The 16318-nt window shown below is 37.3% G+C and overlaps 1 protein-coding gene across 1 annotated transcript in view; it reads left to right on the top strand.

The window, feature by feature from the left end:
- The window catches only part of RNGTT (RNA guanylyltransferase and 5'-phosphatase), a 169364-nt gene that overhangs the window by 128055 nt on the left and 24991 nt on the right, over nt 1-16318 (top strand). Inside the window, exon 14 of the mRNA XM_063150641.1 lies at nt 7603-7669. Within this exon, the coding sequence (XP_063006711.1) occupies nt 7603-7669 (67 nt within the window). The remainder of the gene's footprint in view (nt 1-7602; nt 7670-16318) is intronic.

Genomic DNA, 16318 nt, shown 5'->3' with positions numbered 1-16318 from the left:
AGATGAAATACATGTTGTTTGCAGACCATATATGCATGCCAGTTTAAATTTACAAGCACTGTTATTAGCCTTTTTCATAACTTGTATTGGATCCTTTTATATGTTTTAAAATATTACTGTTTTAAAATATTTCCTTTTTAATATTTAAAAAAATATTTATATATTTAAAATACCTAGTTTAGTATTTTCACTATGTTACTCTTACAAGAGTCAGTGAATTACATTAATGAAATAATGATCTTAAAAAATAAATATAGCAAGTTAATTATTTTGACCCTAACATCCTTTTTCATAATTCTCTGTTTATTCTTTTCTGATTTTCTTCTTGTTTTTATATTCCTAGAAAATACATATTAGAGTTTTAAACAAATAGGAAATTATTATCATAAGCAAGAAGCAAAATATAATTGGAATGTCACTGTAATAGAATTTAAGTGATTCTTCAAGAAACTCCTTAGGAAGCTGCTTTTCTTTCTATGGTTATGATACTGCAGCACATTGCAGTTTCCCCTCCCAGCTTAAGTGACCACAGAAGAAAGGCAGAATATTCATCATGCTTGTAAAGGGACATCAGCTTCATCACACGGTTATGGTGGCCCTTCTGCTGTGTCATAGTGCTTTATTTGTCATCATGTGCTTTCGGGTCATCATATGCAATAATGACATAGTGGAATAATTTCTTTGTACAATTGAATACAAAATTTATGAAGTTATGTATGAAAGGAACCTTTATCCTCAAAGCTACACATGAAGAACATTCAAGCAGTGTTTGAAAATACAGTTACTTGACTTACAGTGGTGTTACTTCTGTTGTCAGGGCTGCTGTTCATCTGTGTTCATGACTTCTGTCAGTCATGTCTGCCCAAAATGTGCAAATGCATCCAGATTGATTTTCAGAGACAGTTAAAAGCACATACAGAGCATATCAGTATAGTATTTATATATGCTTATCACACAAATGACACATAACTAATATTAATCCCCATTATATAGCTATTGTAAATATGGGAACTTTGAGTGTGGTGACATGGATTTTCCTAAAATTTTATTCTGACTCTCCAATTTATATTCAAAACAGGGTGTGTTGCATTTTTGGCCCTAATCAATCATGGATCTGTACACTGAGGTGGTCTTAGCAATAAAGATGCAGATGTGCAGAAAGGTCAATAACCCAACTGGGTGTCAGGATATTTTTTCTTTCCATTTTGCTTCACAACTATTCCAGTTTTGGCACACATCTTCTCAGGATTGAAATGTTTTCACTACCAACCTCTGTGAAGAGTGCAAATCTGCCCACAGCATCAAAAGGATGAAGTTGTTACGTCAGTTCCCAGTGTAGCTGCTTTTTGCTGCTTCGGCCTGTAAAGTGGAAGTAGTCTATGTGTTTTAATCCCTTTATCTCATCATCTCATCAGTGGAATTCCTCTTTAATAATTTCTCATAGAATGAGATCCCTCCAAGCAGACACCAAGGATGTTTCAGGTATCAATCCACTGTTTGTATAAACCAGAAAAAAACCTGTCTGATCTGGAGAGAGTTCTTTCAGGTAAGAGAACAGGCCACAGCAGAAGCTGCCTCTCATCCTTTGCAGAAAGCAGTCAATTCCATCCATGTTGTCATTACAAGCAGAGACAGATGCACAGGATCAAGATGAGTTTTGGAAGTTACTGCAGTTTTGCATGCCCTCAAATACCTTTGTGATTATAAAATACAACAGTGAAGTTTTATTACATCCAACAAAGCTTTGGTGGCAGGCTATAGCATTTACCAAACTCCTAAAAACAAACACAAACTTAGCTAGAGTGAAACTCCTCGAGGGTCAGGTGCTCGGGCAGCTGGTGAAACAGGCAAACCAGCAAGCATAAACCAGAGTTAAAGTATCAAACTGCTTGACTTATGTGGAGCACTGACCTACTCTTCAAACATACTGTTTGTCAAGTTAAATTTTACGATTGCTTAATAAAATACTGCAAGACATTATTTGATAAATTGTCATCAGTTCTGGGATTTTGTGAGTGCTTTTGTTGAAATGTAAAGAAGTTGAATGTTCTCTTTCCTAGGGCTAGTGAGTAACTGAAGCACTGCTGTGGGCAGCTCTGTGCCCACCACTGCCTGTTGCAGGGCAGCCTTCTTCCTGAGACACCAGACACCCCAAGCCATATGTTTGTTCATTGGTCATTATTTTCCTTCCACACATTACACCTTTCCAGTGCCAATTACCTCTTTTCAGCCCTCCTGCTGCATACACTGTGTTTTTCACTCCGTACTCCCTGCTTTTCAAGCCGCTCTGACCCCTGTGCTCTTGGCAAGAGCTGCAGGTCTGTCTGTGTCCCTGCACAATGTGTGACCAGAGCAAGCACAGGAGCTGCTGCCTCGCTCAGGAGCAAATTACCGTGTTCAGCTAATTTGCAGTAACTTCCTCCTGTGAGAGGTAGAGGCTCCTGGCTCCTCCCTGCACCTTTATTTCTCTGCTCCTTGATGGAAGCACATGCTCCTTATGCTCTGCTCCTTTTTGGAAACCTCCTTCCATAATCTGCAGAGCAGTGCTAGGTAGCCTAGAGGCAAACTCACCGCTGCTTTGTGTATGAACCGCTCAGAAGTTAATGTGTTCAGCTCTAGTTTGGGTGGTCCTCTTAGATAACCTGAGAGGATTTTCAAGGCAGCTTTTGAGTTGGAAGGGATGGGCATTTGGGGTACAGATCAAGCTGTAGTGGTGTCCTCAAGGTACACCTCCCAAAAAAAATGAAGGAACTCTTTGGCCCCTGCTTTTCTGCCTTCACAAAATACTACTTAATGGCTGGAGCATTGGTGGCTTGGTGAGCAGTTCCTGAATTTTTTGTCAGTATTATCTTGAAATCACAGAATGGTTTGGGTTGAAAGGAACCTTCAAGATCATAAAGTTCTAACTGCCTGCCATGGTTAGGGACACCACCCACTAGACCCAGTGGCTCAAAACCCTATCTACCCTAGTCTTGAACACTTCCAGGGATGGATTGCTTCTCTGTTCCAGTGTCTCACTACCCCCACAGGAAAGAATTTCTTCCTAATACTCAATCTAAATCTGCCTTGTTTCAGTTTAAAGCCATTTCCCCATGTCCTATCAAGACAGACCCTTGTAAAAAGTTCCTCTCTAGCTCTGTTATTGTCCTTCCCCTTTAGATACTGAAAGGGTAATCCACCTTCATCTTAACATGTATTAGTAAGTTAGCAGGAACAGACAGTGTGTGGAGAAGAAGAAATGATCAGGCTTCTTTGAAACGTGCTGCCCTCATAAAGCCCACAGCCAAGGGTCAGTCCCATGGCCAAAGGCAGGAGGAGGCAATGGTGCTGGCAATGTCCCAGCCCCCAGACAAGGTCAGCTGTGCTCAGGGAGGATGAACTCTCTGGTAGATCAGTTTCTGCTGCTCCCATTCTCTAATCCTGTGGTCTCCAGCCCAGAGCTCTACCCCAGTGCTTTCCAACCCAGAGGGCTGCTTTTTCACTCCATTATACCTTTCTCATCCCTTGTGTTCTACATCCCCTGCTGTTCCAACAGTGCCTTACTCCAAGTTTCTTTTTACCCAATTTCTTATCCTGTCCTGTGTTTATTTGCATTAACCACTGTCACTGTTGCCACCACACTTTTTGGCTCACCTGGCCTGACCGTGCCTACTCCTATGGTCAGCTTCCCCCACAAACAGCAGTACTTGGCTCCTGCAGCTTGGATTTTGAAAACATTGTGTGTGTTTATATCCCAGAAAAGACCAAATCTAGGGAAGTTTAGTGATAACTATGTAGCAGCATTTTCTTGGTACTGGATGGGCCTTTAAGACCTTGATATTATGTTGTCAAAACTCTGAAATGGTTTGTCCTGACACTTTTGGGGTATTTATGTAGTTTGCATTGAAATGTAACTCTGCAGCCCTAACATATTGGGCATATTGGGCTAGAGGTCTGCTCACTTGGGTGTATAGGAGAAGAAAGCATGGAGTGTTATGTAACATGGACAGCACATCTTAAACAGCTACTGTTTCTTGGAGTCATGTTTCTTTCCTTCAATGTACAGAAAAAAATGGGAATTGTATGGATAATGTATTGAATGGAAGAGACTACAAATAAAATATATGACAGTCTGTAAGCGAGGCAACTTTGTATTGCTACATATTCTTAAATAAAAATTAATAAAAATTAATATGTGTTGAAGTGCCAGAAAGCATTTGTATTTCTGATTATTGTTTCTCATGATTTTAAGGTAGTTATTTGAAGTGACATTCAAAGGTAATAATTGTGCTGTGAAGCTGTCATCACTGTTTCATTGCCTGGTATTGATTTTAGCTGATTAAAAGTGATGTCCAACTTTTGTCAGGGTTTGGTGTTGAGTACTGCTGATGGTGTTTTAAGAGCAGAACTGTGCAATTGTTAAGCTAAGTAAGAAATAGAGTGACATTTAAAAGACAGCTTTGGCATAAAAGTGCTTCCCTGCCAACCCTGCTTACCATTGCGAAGCCTTTAAAGGCAAAGGGTAATTAGTTGAGAGTATTAGGAGAGAATATCTGTATCAATTGAGACACATTAATATTTATAATCGAAAGGTAATTTTAGGTACTTAAAAGTACACTCTGGTATCGTGGTAAAGAACTCCAAAACCAGCTATGCATAGTTTGAACTTTCCGACTGGTGGGAGGTACATCTAAGTGTCATTTAGAGGTCAGTTGTGCTGAGTTTCTCTGGGTGAGATGGAGTTTGGCACATACTCCTCTCTGTTGCCCACTTCCTCAATGGCACATGGCTTTTTGGTACTACCACTGGTGGCTGCTGTGGAGATGGTAACACTCTTGCACTAGCTTGGCTTATTCAGAGCCTCAGTGGTGACTCCTGTCACATCCTGCTTACTTCTCCTGGCTCTTCTGTGTGAGCTCAACCTCTGAAATAGAGAGATTATGCTACTAAGAAACACCCAGAGTAAAAGAGCTTAGACTAGTGATGAGATTTGGTTATTTTTTTAATTGCTCAGACAATTTAGGGGCATAAAGCATGGATATTTCATATTGGGGCACTCATTTCAACCTTCTTGAGTTCTTAAATGGAAACTGTTTATGTGTTGGTGGTATAATTTTGAACTACAGAACTCAATAGGAATGTGCAAACTAGAGAAATACAGAATGCAACCTCTTATTTAAGGAAGAGAGAGCTACAAATAACTTCTAAACATTTTCCTAACATTGCATTAACATTGCTTTTTGAAGTGCCACGTGAGTACAAATAAAAAGTAAGTAAATTACTTTTTAGCAGAGGCAGTGAAAGATGAATGAACAGTAATCAGCTTGTACTGTGTCAATATCAGTCTTATTAAGGAAGCCAAGTCTTGCAGTTCATTTGGAGCATACATCAGTGATAGCATCTTAAAACTGTGTAGACAGCTGGACAGTCTCCTGGAAAGACCAGTCTTAAGGTTCCCTGGATGTTTGTTACTTCTAATTAAAGCAGTCCTAAAGCCTTTGATTTTTAATAGTCCTGCATTTTTATTTGGTAAAGAAAACATGAAGTATAACCACATGGGAATTATCACACTGAATGTCCTGTCTTTTTTAAGGTCCCTTACTAGAAAAACAGCTAGTGGACTATCTTCTTTTCGGTCTTATGATAATTATGTGCAGTTGTTGCTTTAAGGTGCCTCTCTCTGAAATATGATGTTCTACCTTGAATTCTTTTGGTAGCCTCTTAAAACCTTTGCTGATTACTTCCCTTATGTTTCTTTCTATTTAGAAAACCATTAAATATTTTCTGATCTTGCTTTATAGCTCTAGGAGAAAGTTAGCTCAATATGCTGGATTTTCCAGTTCCAGACACCTGAGTTCTGAATAAATTTGGCTTACTGTGACTGAAAATGAGTTCAGTATGCTTATCCTGACGTACATATTATACCTTTGCTAAACCATTGCCTTACAATGCAAGTCTTTCTGGTGGAGACTGGCGCACTGATAGGGAAAGGGAGGAATTCACTTTCCTGTCTGTACTGTGGCTGATGTGGTCTGATCCTTACTGGTCTCTTCTTTTTTGGGGTATTTCTGTCAGTGCACTGGAAACTTTTGTATACCATATCTAATTACAGAAAGGTTTTTGCAGAGTGATAGTTCAACACCTCTTCTTAACTGTTTTATGTGTGTGAATCTTTTGTCTTTGTAATTTTGCTGAGTCCCACCAATTCCCACTGTTGGTGAACCAGTTTAAAGTCATATATATCACATGGTTGTCAGAACTGGGAAGAATCAGGGTCATACTAAGGTATGTACATTCTGTGGGCTCAAAATTATTTGTTGCCATCTAAGTGGCTGTTTTCTTTTGTTTGTGAAAACAGGCCTAGCAATGGTGAGAAATGAGTTGAAAATGACAGGTGGCTTAATTATTAAAAAAACCCCCTCAGTATTAATTATGTGTGTGTGTGTGTATATATATATATATATATATATATGTATGTATGCTTAATAATGTAAGAAAGAGATACCTCAATGTCATCACTTTAGCTGACTGATGCATACTTATTTCTCACTATTTAATTTAATTCTTTTGTGAGGCCCTATTGCTAGAGGGAATGGGATGTAAAATTGAAAGAAAATATAAAATAGCCAGCATTTAATGAAAACTTGGGGCTACTGAGGAGTATGATGGGTTTTCAATGTCCCTGTTAATCAAAACAGAAACTCTTTCCAGGGTTTGTAACCAAAAAGTTTCTCATTATTATGAAGAACCTGTATTTCAGTGCAATGCTTATGAGGCTTTAAAATGGAGGGAATGATTGCTGGGCCTTTGCATAGCAAGAGGAGCATTGTAATTATGCAGTCAGAACAGAACAGTGCTCTCCTGCCCTTTTTGCTGGCCAGTGATGTTCTTGTCAGCCTGTTTGTAACAGCAGTGCCCTAACGCTCCTCTGGAATTTGGAGTTTATGTAGTGATAGCATTGACCTGCACAGTATCTGCAGAAATCAAACCCTTTTCCAGAAGTATGAACAGACATTTGAGACACTTATCCAACTGTCCCTCTGGATCTTGGTGGTGTATGCAATAACTTTATTAAGACTTGAAGAGAACCGTAAGCACGAGCTGTATCTGGAGCTCTTTTTATTTAGCAAACCATTAGGCAATGTTACAGAGATTCTCTCATATTTTTCTACTTGTAGTGACATCATTTTTGTATTACTGTGCATACTTTTATGTGCCCTAATCTGTTATAACTCTTGGGCTTGCTGCTCTGAATGTGTGTTTATAATTCTTTTTCTCCTGCTCTCTCTTTGTCTCTAATGGTTTCTAATAAAAAGTAAAAGCACATACCTGCCATTCTCCCCCATTACTGAGTGGCATCCATCACAAAGAAGCCTATGAAATGATTTTTTTGAAGACCTGCTTGGAACATAAACACAAATTACTGGTGTGCATCCATCTTTAATGCAAATTTTCCTTTTTTGTAGTAGCTCACACAGAATTTTGTAACCAGATTTGCAAGGGTAGCTCTTGCTATTGTGGTAAAGATTGGTGCCCTGCTAGGGTTTGGTAACAATTACTGCAGATGCAGAAGAAACTTATGGATGTAAAGTGATATCTTAAAAGATTCTTTTCATTTTTTAGGCTACTCACCCAGAATGTTGGTCTTCTTTATGTTGGAAACTTTGACAGACCTTTTGCACAAATTAAGGTATGATTAATAAGCTTGGGGGAAGGGGGCTATTTCAATTAATTCATTTCTGTATGATTTAGAGAACTTCAGGACTTCAAGTTATCAATATAGCTTCAGGAAAAACAATGGGAAATAGTGCTGCTTTGGTTATGTTTACAATATTCTGGATTTGCTTTTGGTTTAATCTGTACTCTTAACTTGTCAAAGAAGTTTAGTGTTTCCAATCATCTTTTGATTAATTTTGACTCTGGTTTAATTACCAGAAGGTTTTCTTGTCAGAGATATTTCAAAGCAAAGCTGCTTTTGAAGCCCTGTAGTTCTTTAAGTGATCCTTGACAGGGAAGGCACTGCAGTAAAAAGCACAGATTGTTTTCCCAGTATTATTAGATTTATTATGAAAGACTCATACAATTGCTGGAAAATAATTTGCTTTTTATGACTTACTGTTTCTTTTTCTTCAGAGGACCTATAATAGCTTCCTGTTTCTAATTGCCAGTTGCTAATTAGTTATTGCCATGTCACTTGCAAACAAAAATGTTCTACAAGTATATATGGACTGATTGTGATGAGTGTCATTGATATTTTCCTTAGAACAAAGAGAGGGAGGCATTAGCATGTCATCCATTACACTGCAATGTGGAAATGTGTTATCTGTTTGAGAATGCTGAAATGTTCCCATGTCTTAGATGATACCTGTAATTATTACATATTTTGCTACTCTTGGCTGCATTGTTCCCTCCATCATGTGTATATGCTTGTGCTTCAGAATTTTAAAAACCCTATTTTAGTTTTATATGAAAATGAAACTTTATTTTGAAAACTCAGATGTGTTCTTTTGCCATCCCTAATTATGTTACTAAACAGTATTCCCAACTATATCTAGCAAATACATTTTACAATTTAAACCTTAATACTGTATTAAAAGTATTTTAAAATAAGAAATGCATGCTTTTCATCTTCCTATTTCCCTTTCACTCATCTCCCCAGTTCCTACGTGTGTATTATTCAGTTTGGCTAATAACCAAACAATTAAAATGTTACTTGCATGAAACAGCTTGTTAGAAGTTTCTTCAAAAATAACCTTGTATACTTTTGTTGATACCTCTTCAGACCTGTGCTTCTTTAAAAGCTTTATAAGAGTTAACTGTTCTCCTGTTCTAAACGAGGATCCGTTTCTGCCTGCTCCAGCTGCTTATAAGAATATTAAGTAGCAAAATGGGTTGTTTTTTTTTTCCCATGGCTGGGAAGAGTTTAAGTTCCCTGGGTGGAAGTGAGAGAGAAGAGGTGAATACCCCATTAGTTTTCTGCTGCTTGCAGTTGGCAGTGGTACCCCTCCTAATACTTTGGGCCAAGGAGAGGCCCCTGTGCTCACGGGAGAGCTGCAGAGATGCTGTACAGGATCCAGCTGCAGGGCTGGGTGGCAGGCCACTTGCAAATGCTTAGGGAAAGAGGGCACTAACAGGACAAAGACAAAGCATGCTGACAGCTTCCTGCAGTTTGCATGCAGCATCATCTCTGCTGGAAGTGGTACCTGCATCCTGGTGCCTAATAGACTCACCTGGACTTCCCTCCCTCAGTGTGCTTGAGGATTTTCCACTAAATTTTCAACATACAAAGCCATACTATCATTGTGAGTTAAGGTATTAGTTTATATCTTTTGAATCTATTGCCAAATTATTCTTTTTGGTTCAACCTAGCCCTTATATCAAGAGAAGTGATGAGCAGCCATTCTCTATTCCTGATCTTTATCATCCCCTCCATGTTACCCAGTCTTGCACCCTCCAGACCACAGGAACTTAATTTATTTAGTTGCTCCTGAAATCCTACCTGTATCTCTGATCAATTTTGTATTTTACATACCCTTCTGTATTTCTATTGTTGTTTTTTTTTAGAATAGGGGATGGCATAGTGTTGAAGATATGGGCACAATAGCGGGTTTTTTTGTGTCTGCAGTTCTTTATACATGGGACCATGCTTGGTAAATACCTGATGTACAGTTAATTTGAGTAAGTTAATACTGGACTTTCAGGTAATATATAACTCATGTAGTCTCATCCTAAATGTTGCATTTGCCACAGAATAGGTTAAGTGGATAATCAGAATAAATTTCAGTTGCTGCCTTTGAAAAACAAAGCCTATTTTCCACTTAATTACTGGAGATTACAATGATAAGTTTGAATAAGCAAATCCCACAAGATGCACTCTATAAAATATAACTTATTTTTGGAGCTATAGGGATGTATATGGATGTATGTTTGCACACTGTTGCTTTGCTTTGCTTTACTTTACTCTGCTTCTGGTGCTAAAAACAATGCTGCAGTGGTGAGCTGATTGGTGTGGATTATTATTACCTTGAACTGGGAAATGGCATGTAGTTAACAAAGACAAAAAGCTTTTGAAATTGAAGCTTCTCTCTGATTGCTTGAGATTCTAGATTGGTTTTTGCTGCATGGCAACAGGAGGAACTGGTATAGAGTGATGGTGTCACACCTTTATAGAGATCTTCAACGCTAAAAAAAGAAAAAGGGAGTAATAACTCACACTGAGAGTTTGTGGTGCAAAAAGAAGTTTATGTACTCTGGAGATGTACGATGGTCTTTCATAACTGTTGACACAGGTTTCTTTCATTCTGCCCCCAGCACTTCTCCAGGTGTTTAATATGCTGTTGCTAATGATCCCATCAGTTAAAAGACCAGGGAACTACGTATGGTCCTTGAATATATATAAGGCAGAGTTTCTATAACCTTTTAGTTCAAATATGCTTTTACACACTGTGTGATAGATTGGTCCCTCTTGTTGTATGAATTACCCACTCATGTTCATTTGCAAATATCCCAAGTATTACGTATTCTATTAAGACACAGCATTTTTTGCCAAATATATGCATTAAGGAATGCCCCAAACCACTACAGTCCTCTGCCAGTGTAGATTTATTACTCAAAGTGGACCATTATTAGACAGCAGTACTTCCAGTGCATTTTAGTGTACTTTCAGTTGGACAAGTCAGAATGTTACCAGGTCTTTGAAATATTCATAGTAACATATAAACTCATATATACTAGTCATGTATAGTGCTCATATATTCATGTTTCAGTTTATATGCATTTACAAAAGTGCAAAAAGAAAAGCTCCTTATCAAAGTATCCCTTCCCAAAAGCAAAACACATTTGACTTTCCAAAACTGTGCAGGAGATAATTGCAGCAATGTCTTTGATGGTGAAGAACTGTAGATGGCGATTCTGGGAAAAGAGTTTGAAATAGTAATGTCTCTTCTAGGATGATTTTTCTATGTCTTTCTTTCTTATATCAATAATTAATTAATATATATTAATATTTATAATGTTTCTGAGACATAGCTGAACTGATAAGATTAACTGAAATTACCTGATCCTCCTCCTCAACTTGCTTTCAGTGGTATCAGTAGTTGTGCTTGATAGGTGTTGGATATCTGTAGTTCATTATGCAAGAGAAATGTGAATCATTCACTCCTGGAGCTTTTGAATCTTGCATCTGGTAGCAGATGGATAGAAGAAATGGGGAAAAAGAGTTTTCCTGGCTAGAGGGATCTGCCTGGAACTTAACTCTTCTAATAATCTGCTAGTTCATAGGTATTGTGAGATTTTTTGTGTCGCTGTTTTGAACAGAGTTTATCATAGAACATTTACATTTTTGCACAGTGTTTATGATTGCTCTTGTTCTAGGGTAATATTTAGTGAGTTTCAGTAAGTTCAGTGACTTGTATAAATGATGGCTGTTTCAGTTAGCTTATGAGACAATTAATTATTTCAAAATTCTGCTATGGTAATGGCTTCTAATTTTTTTCCCAAGGGGAATGTTCTTTAAAGTCATATTGAAGGAATCAATTTAATAGAGGCTAGTTACTTTTAAAAATTGAATTTTGTTTCTAAATAAAATTATTCTAAGTTATTGTTTCATTCCAACGTCCATTCAATGGTATTGTAGAATAGTTTCACCATAGATGTTGGCTTTCAGTATCTTCTCCCATTTCAGCTATGTTAGTAGTAGTAATAGTGGTGGTTACTGTCACTTCTGCTTTCTTTCAAAGATGTCTGGAGCAATGCAATGATTTGCAGCTTTCTTTGGATCTTAAGTGGTTTAGGACCAGTGGTTTTCTTATTTATTAAACACCTCTTGAAAATTTGATGTAATGAAAAAGGTTTCTGTAAGTAATAATCTTGATCAAGAAGGTAAAGTATTGTCATCAGCTGGAATTAACTGGCAAGCTTTCTTTTTATATTTCTTTTATATTTTTTCCTCTGAATATTGTTAGTATTTTTTTTTGCTAACAGGGGTGCTATTAAAGCAAAAACTTTATCATAGAAATTTTGTGTTTAATAGAAGTAACTAAATCTATTGTCTCAGTATACATAATAATTGCCCAATGGAAGGGGATGTTACTGGGGTTTTATGACACATTGTTTTTAAACTTGAGAGTTGATCAATAGATTACAATGAAAACCTAGCTACGCTATATGCAGTAATTATATCTATAAAGAAAATCATACTGCTTGATCAATGTATTAGGATTGTCAGTTTTTGTGGTTCAGTTCCTAGTAGCTTCAGGGGTTAGGGGAAATGGTTCAGTACACTGTGTTCTCCATTATTAATAAGTCATGAGGCTTCTGGCAGTCTTTACTATGAGCTAATGACTAGTTTCATTTTTTGGCTTTCTTAGCACATTAAATTACCATTTAAATAAAGATTAATTACTACTGCTTTATTTTTAGTATTTTAAGAGTAGTTATTAAAAGTTTCATAGTAACTACTACTTTATTCAAAATAGAATTGTTCAATTTGATAGAATATGAGGACAGTTATATTGAAAAGAATATTTTGAAAATAATAATGTGTTGTTAGTATTTTGTTTTTTATTATAGGATCTCAGTGGCAAGATTCTGAGTTTTAAGTTTGCTTCTGGGGAATTTGCTGCTGTGGTTACAGCAGTCTTGCTGTCAAGGACTAGCAAGGAATCAAGATCTCTGCTCTGACCTGCATGTCAATAGCCCTAATCTGTGATTTTATTAAACTTGAGAACAGTGTTGCTGATTGCTGAGACAGCTAAGCTGACCACCTGCACTCCAGAATTGTAGTTTGGTTCGAAGCTATTATTTGTCCAGCTGCCTCATTTTCCCTCAGCAAATACGCTTTTAACTTAAAACATGTTAAAGCATTATAAAGTTCTGCCAGAGAGAGGCCTTACAGCAGGTAATCACCCCAAAATAATTTCTTTGATCATATCAAATCAGAACCTGTAGACTCTCCAGATACAAATCCATCTACCTTCGCTTTAAGATCTGCAGGCAATAGCTCAGCACCTCAGATAATTTACGGTAATGTTCCCATGAACCGTGAGCTGAAACCTCATGAACACAGCTGCCTTACCTTTGTCCAAACACCCGGGATGAACTGATGTCTGAGAACCACGTCAGACATAATTCATGGCTCCTGCAGCAATGTGAAACCTCTGTAGCTGGTTACTGAAATGATTGGCCACAATTTACCAAACAATCCTTTCCTGAAGAAGAGGGAACAGGAATGAATTTATGGTCTCGCTGCTCTTAAGAGGTTATTTTTTTAAGGTAGGATAAACTGATTTCTCAACTGAAGCTAGCATGTTTTTCTTCCCTGAGTGATAATGGCTTCTACTATGAATGAGTGATCCCAAAGCTTGGGATACCCTTGTTTAGGGTACAGCACTTCAGACCACTCCAAATGTAGAGAGAGGATTAATCCAACTTTCACCATGCAATAAATTGCTGTCCAGACACAGCTCCATAGTAGCAGTGTGGTCTGTAAAGTTTTTTAGCAAAAAATGTTTAAAAGTTTTCCCTTTGAACCTGCTGACAGCCACTAAGAGTACGTTGCTGTCTTAATTTTTTTGATGCTTTGCTTACTGGACTTTCATACATAATCACAGAGATTTTTGTGTCCACTACCAGAGCAAATAGTAGAGCAAAAGAATTTCTCATTTATCATGGTCAAGTCATACCCTGAATTTTGTTTCTGTAGTCTATCTCCCCTTCTTACTGTTTTGTGCTGTTACTGTGTTTTATGTGATGTGAAATACCATAGAATATGACCTAGGGAAATCATGTCTTCAGCTTGAAGATGGTATAGCCCTAGAATCTCTGAAGTGAGGTGTTCCTGAGAAAACAGAAGTGCTGATTTATCTCTAAGTGTTTGGTTCTGGTTGTTCACATTGAAGACAAGTAATTTCAAACTGAAAGAGACATCACTAGCTTGAACAGGGGCCTGTCAAATTAAAGACAAATAGCTGTAACCTTCGTTAGCTTAGCAAGATAGTGTCAGAGAAGGATTGTTTCATCTTCTTATTACCAGAGTTAACATGGACAGTGAGGGGAAGAAAAATGTGAGAAAATTATTTTTAGCTAGGAAAGTAATGATAGGACAGCAAATGTGTTATCCTGGACAGAAATAATTTTGTTCTGAAAGCTGAAGAATGTTTTCAGAGCTACAGATCTGTATCCAACCTCCACTAGGAACAAATACCTTGAAAATACCTTGACAGTTTTGAGAAGGAATGTGATAATTACATGATTTGGTAATTGTGAAAGAAGAAGATAAATCCAGGTAATCTGAGTCCCTACATTTCATTAAACACAGTCACTCTAAATTAAAACACACAGGATGAAGATAAAGCTGTATAATCTGCCTCTACTGAAGTTCAAACTGCATCTTTAGGACAAAATAATCAACATTAATTATATATACTTATTACTGTTAACAGTCTTCCAAGAGAACTGGTGGGTGGCTCTTACGTTTTATAGAGTGTTGTGGGATGTTACAGCAGGGTTTTCATATCCTCTTGCTACTTGCTTCTTCCAGAAGCTGTACTGGGCATCGTTGGGAATGCTAGTATTGGGCTGTTGAGAAACCATGGAAGGAAATCCTTCTCTTTGTTTTTATTATTCTGTCTTTTGTGGTAACCACCTATACTTGTGTGTCATGCAAAAGTCAACACATGGAAACAGTTTTAGCACCAGAACATAAAAAAACAGGGCTGATGGAGAGATAATATGTCAAAATAAATTTCTCATTATAGTGGGGATTTAGGATTTTGTCCTAATGTTTATTGGTACAATGACAACGTACACTCTTGTGGGAAGTCTGTATGGGTCAGTGCACTTCCAACTCATGGCAAGTCATACAATGCTGAGATAATTCCTTTTGGAGTCTGAACCTGTCCTTTGTTCTGCACTATTTCCACATCATTGACCCACAGTACTGGGTCAAATTCAGCATCTATTTTTTTTTTTTATCTTCAGGGTTCTCTGAGATACATGAAAAGTTACCTGGCATAGGGTTGTGGACTGTGTTTGCCTTTGGCAGGAATGATGAAAGGTTTTACATTAAAGATAATGATTTTCAGCAGCAAGGTGGTTTTCAGGAGAACACCGTAGGACTTGGAGTGAACTTGGTGGAACCTAGAGTACTTAGACATCTTGGAATCTTCTGTCCCAAGCTCAAGATGCCTTTCTTTGTGTCCTAAACAATAATCTGAACATATTCAATAACCGAATTCTGAATACATGAGAGCGGTAACAGAATCCATGGGAGGTTCTGCCCATCCCACACAGTTGATATCTTGTAAAGAAGGTGAGGGAGGTGCTAGGGAGAATGTAGTGAACAAACTGCAAGTTAGAAAATGTAAGGTGCTAGCAAAAAATCACCAACTGCTCATTCCTAAATTACATGTTTGTTAAAGGTAGAGAATTTAGCTCATTTTGAAAAAAGGCCCTTTTGAACTACTACTTTGAGAATTAATTAGGAAAGAAAAAAGCATATGACTTAATTCTTTATCCCTTGATTTCTTCCTTACCTTTCTCTACATCTTGACATTGTTTGTTGCATCTTTTCTCAGTCATATTTGCTTCACTTAAGGGCAAGAGGTCCTGACTGCCTGTGTGTTTCTACAGATCCTGGAATATTAGAGCTCTCAGTCCTGCCTAGGAGTGTTAGACACCAATAATAGAAATAAATATTAATATATTATATATTTGCATTTATATTACAGTAAAAGTCAGTGGACATATTTATTCTCTGCAGACATATTAAAGAGCAAAAATAAAATGCTTTTTAAAAAAATCCAGCCTTAGAACTGGTGATGTAAACAGAAAGAGAATAACTGTAAAATCTGCATTAGCACTGCTAAAACTGAAGCAGTGATTCTGTATGCTGTCACAATTGCTGCCCCTAAGAACAAAATGTTAATGAGCTATAATTTATAAATTCACTCTCTTCTGATGGATCAGGCCCCATTTTGCTTTTTGTTATGATTAAAGCTATGAATTCATTTGAAAAAATTGTTCTCTGTAAAGCATGCAGTGTTCTATAGAAGTCCACAGAATTAGGAGTATTACCTCTGCAGTTTCCTCTTGTTGCTGCCAGAAACATAGAATAATTGTTTTTTGTTTAGGAATATGATTTTTGTTGAGGTTTTTTGTTGAATTTTTGGGGTTTTGGGGGCAGGTTTTGTTATTTCAGCTCCTAGTAGTGTTTTTTGAAAAGAAATCCAAGTTGGTTCTTGGCAAGCATGGGGTGAATTAAGCCTTCTGGAAAGGTTAAAAAAATAGTTAATTGATTTTAGGTCTTAATTTCTTGGGTATTTTTTGTTGTTTTCTATTT

Source organism: Melospiza melodia, chromosome 3 (genome assembly GCF_035770615.1).
Source record: "Melospiza melodia melodia isolate bMelMel2 chromosome 3, bMelMel2.pri, whole genome shotgun sequence".
NCBI lineage: Eukaryota > Metazoa > Chordata > Aves > Passeriformes > Passerellidae > Melospiza > Melospiza melodia.
The sequence above is the reverse complement of the archived record's forward strand: the minus strand, read 5'-3'. Positions and strand labels throughout refer to the sequence as shown.